At 43.6% G+C, this 4606-nt stretch overlaps 1 protein-coding gene across 1 annotated transcript; it reads left to right on the top strand.

Moving 5' to 3' along the window:
* Nucleotides 1-2205, top strand: LOC109726765 (serine/threonine-protein phosphatase 7 long form homolog). The gene is made up of 4 exons (XM_020256556.1): nucleotides 1-311; nucleotides 860-956; nucleotides 1035-1465; nucleotides 1554-2205. The coding sequence occupies exons 1-4, from the start codon at nucleotides 1-3 to the stop codon at nucleotides 1594-1596; spliced, it is 882 nt and encodes a 293-aa protein (XP_020112145.1). The 3' UTR covers nucleotides 1597-2205.

Below are 4606 nucleotides of genomic sequence, written 5' to 3'. Positions count from 1 at the left end.
ATGGCGCAAATTGAACCAGTTGTGGAATATGGATTCATCCAGCGGTGCTTAGATTTGCTTCACAGTCAGGATTCTACGGCATTTCTCGACTTATCTCTGAACGTCTGCCCAGCTCGATCTCTCTATCTGGGACTCTGGTCGAGAGATGTGCGACGGGAGAGACCACAGACCTTTCCCACTTCTTGCACGGAGAGTATGCCGATTACACTTCAGGACTGTGGCCGGGTTAATTTCAGGTCTTCGTGTCGATGGAGCGCCTGCACGGGCGCTACACAGCATCCGCGGATAGAGATTTGTCAGGAGCTGTTGAGGTCTGTCGGATGGCATCCGAGCCTGCTGTCAGGATCGATTAGCTTGGATCTACAGCATATATATACATTGGATGCTCCGGCTGGGATTAGTTTGCAACCACAGCCCGTGCATATATCGTTATATCAGATTGGCTGTAGTCTGTTTCCAAACCCACCGGTATATAGAGATTCATCTTAAGTGGGGCTACCACTTTTGGCGGATTTTGACGCATGTGGTGGTTTAGCCTGGGGCGTCGCAGCTTGGCCTATCTTTATCGCGCATTGGGACGGCGTCATTAAAGGACAAGGTTCGATGCTGTTGTTTTCGCGACATTAGTACAGGTAATATATAATAATTGTTATATAAAAATTCTCCTATTTAAGTTTACATGTCTAATTTATTGTAATTTATTATAGATTTGGGCATGGGACCATTCATGTCGGCCGACCTACTGGCGTTGGAGCTATTGCCGACTGGCTGATTGCCCTTTAGGTTGCGGTATAACAATTAAATTGATACATATTACATTTCTATAAATTTTGCAACTAACATACTTTTCAAATATCAGTTGGACGAATGCCGGCGGTTTACGTTTTGGGGCCAACGTTAGGACGACCGATATAGAGTTCTATAGAGATGAGCTAGATCAGCAGCGAGAGACACAGGTACGTATTAATGCAACCATTATTTCAATATTCAACCGTATTAATGCATTCTGCTGACTATTATTGGCTTTTTCACAGATTACATGGCGGCCGTACACAGATGCTGTATTAGAGGTGCTACCAGCATTCTGTGTACAGGGCAGTGAGGTATGGCGATCGCGGACCACGCTGATTTGTTTTCATATCGTCGAGCTTCACGTGCCCGATCGAGTCCTTCGGCAGTTTGGTCTCCTGCAGCATATACCTATTCATGTGGAGACCATCCGTCGCTTCACATCTCAGGGGCGGCCAGATGAGCATTGGGGCCACTTTCATGCTGCACACATCGAGAGATGGGAACAGCGATTACAGGCTATTATTGACCAGGATCCGATTGTCAGTGATGACCCGGTACAGGCGACCTCTATATATATGGAGTGGTATTGGCAGATTACGAGAAGATGGATTTCTCGTCCAGTACAGCGTCTACCATTGACATACACCCTCGCGGCCAGACCGAGAGAGCACTGGTATGATGACTCATATGTTAATTTTTTATATACATTATCTTATAGTTAATATATAATGCATCTAATGAGTTTTTTTTCTATAATGCAGGTGGACGCATTACAACAAGCTCAAATGGGCATCAGCGGGCTAGTTCATGATCGACCTTCTTACGATGCGATGATAGAGACATTAACGAGCATGGATGTCCAGATTGAGTCAGTACTGGAGTACATTCCTTCCATACCTGTCGCCGCTGATGTTGGAGGTCGAGATTTTGGTCAACCCTCGACATCGGGTCATCACAGGAGACACTCACCGACATCGACTGGATCATACTCGAGATCGAGCCTACGAGTATCACCATCTCCATCTCCTAGTGATGTTGCAGATTTGCCCGCCGCCCCTAGATTTACTTTATTGCCGCTGGACTTGGACTCACTTCCGCCGCCAGTCTCTCGAGAGCACTTTAGATCAGTCTACTCTCGACGTCATGTCGCGTCATCATCACAGGCCCGCCTAGCATCTACACCGGCCATTATCGAGGGTGATCGACCTGAGCCAGAGGATACTCAGGCGATTCCGGAGCATATCGAGGGCATTATCATTGCGGATCTCGATGAGATGGCCGGTATCGAGGCTCTTGATGATGTACCTATTGCTGAGCTCGATGTATAGGGTGGCCGTAGACGTGGACGTGGACGTGGCCGTGGCCGTGGCCGAGGATGTGGCCGAGGACGTCGAGGGAGAGGAAGATCGAGAGACTGATTGTATTTTTTTTATTTTGAGAATATACTTTGTATAATATTATATAATACATGATTTAGTTCATATTTGTATATTTCTAAGTGTTTTGTTTGATATTTTTATCCAGTTGATTGTATTTTGTTATTCCACTCGTGATGTTGTGTTTCTCGTTTGAATATTTCTTATCGTGAAAAAACTTGCCTCGAACTTGTTGAAATTGGCAGCAAAATTGAGTTTGCCTCAACCTGGTTCTGTTTGCTTCATATTTGTATATTTGTAAGTATTTTGTTTGATATTTTTATCCAGTTGATTGTATTTTGTTATTCCACTCGTGATGTTGTGTTTCTCGTTTGAATATTTCTTATCGTGAAAAAACTTGCCTCAAACTTGTTGAAATAGGCGCTAGAATTGAGCTCAACCTGGTACTGGTTACACTAAAGGCGGTGAATGGTTCACCGCCTTTAGTGCAAACTCCAGAAACCCGAAGAAAATGGCTAAGTCCTGGATTGGGTTCTTTTACACAGATAAGATGGTGAACCATTCACCGTCTTTATGGCAGTACAGATAAGACGGTAAACCATTCACCGTCTTATCTGTAGCCCCACCTTACTCTAAAGACGGCGAATAGTTCACCGCCTAATTAAGACGGTGAACCACTCACCGTCTTATCTGTGTTTTAGCCCCACCACGACTTGGCCAAATTAGGGCAGGTGGCAATTTACTCTAAAGACGGCGAATAGTTCACCGCCTAATTAAGACGGTGAACCACTCACCGTCTTATCTGTGTTTTAGGCCCCTTCTCGAGGACTTGGCGAAATTAGGCTGGCTAGAATGGCTTATCTGTGTTTTAGGCCCCCTTTCGAGGACTTGGCGAAATTAGGCTGGCTAGAATGGCTTATGACAAGATAAGACGGTAAACTATTTACCGTCTTTGTGAAGACGGTAAACGAGTGACCGTCTTCTCTAGCCACCTTGCGCCACGCGGGGAATTGCTGAGAAGGCGGTAGGGTGCGCGGGGAATTACTGAAAAGGCGGTATGGTAGGCCTTGAGAAGACGGTGAACCATTTACCGCCTTCAAGAGTCCTCCTTAAAGACGGTGAACGAGTCACCGTCTTTATGAGAAATGCTGACCTGGCGGCTGAGGTGGCGAGAGGAGGGTTAGTTTCACAAATAAAATTTTCACAGGGTTAGTTTGGCAAATATGAAATTTCACAGGGTTATTTTCGAAAAAAGTCCCTTCTAAAGTTTAAAAATAATGGCCGGCCGACTTGCACAAAACATCTACCAATTTTGAGATTTTATAAAAATAGGCCACTCTTTGAATTTTACAAATTTAGTGCGAAATTTTAGTAAACAAATTAAAATATTCGTTATTTCTTTTTTCTCTCTCATTTTCTTTTCGCTAGTTTATTTTTTTTCTTCCGTTCTGGTTCAACTTTGTTCTCGTTGTTTCTTCCTCTCCTTCTCCCTTTGTTTCCTCTCCCTTTTCTTCCTCCTCGACTGCCCCACATCGACGCCGCCCTCTCTCCTTTTTTTTTTTTTTTTTTTTTTTTTTTTTTTTTTTTTTTTTTTTTTTTTTTTTTTTTTTTCCTTCTGCTCCGATTCATCTCCCTCAACGCTATTTCTATCTCTCTCTTTTCCTTCTGCATCTTCTTTCTCCTCCTCCTCCACTCCTACATCAACGCCATACTCTGCTCTCTTACCTCACTCTTACCTCTGTCGATGCTCGCTCGGATATGGTATAGATCGTGGAGGTGAGCTTGCGGTAGAGCGCATGGCTGCGGATGGCAACGGCGACAAGGATACCAAAGGATTTAAGAATGAAGGGAGAGCGCATCGAGCAGAGGCGGTGGTTGTGGCAGATGGCGAGGAAGAGGACGTGATAGCGAAAAAAGATGTAGAGGGTCGAAGAAGAAAAAGAAGAAAGAGTAAAATGAAAAAATAATAAAAAATATTTGCTTTTCATGTGTCGTCGCTACTACAAGAAAGGCCAAAAACCAGAGAAGAAAGAAGAAAGTGATGAAGTTACACAGTTTGAGATAACAGTTGCACTCTTTGAGGCAAACATTATACTATTTGAGATAAAAATTACACTCTTTGAGTAAAAGTTGCAATGTTTGGTCAAAAATTATACTTTTTGAGCGAAAGTTGCACTGTGTGGTTGAAAGTTGCACTTTTTGAACGAAAGCTATACTCTTTAAACGAAAGTTGTACTCTTTAAGGACGACGGGTGAGCGCATCGGGCTGGGGCATGGCTGCGGCAGAGAGCGAGGAAGAAGGCACGATACTGAAAAAAAATGTAGAAAGTAGAAGAAACAAAAGAAGAAAGAGCAAAAATAAAAAATAAAAAATAGTTATTTTTCATGTGTTGTCGCTACTACAAGAAAGACAAGAGAGGCCAAGAATCAGAGAAGAA

Source organism: Ananas comosus, linkage group 21 (genome assembly GCF_001540865.1).
Source record: "Ananas comosus cultivar F153 linkage group 21, ASM154086v1, whole genome shotgun sequence".
Classification (NCBI taxonomy): Eukaryota; Viridiplantae; Streptophyta; class Magnoliopsida; order Poales; family Bromeliaceae; genus Ananas; species Ananas comosus.
The sequence above is the reverse complement of the archived record's forward strand: the minus strand, read 5'-3'. Positions and strand labels throughout refer to the sequence as shown.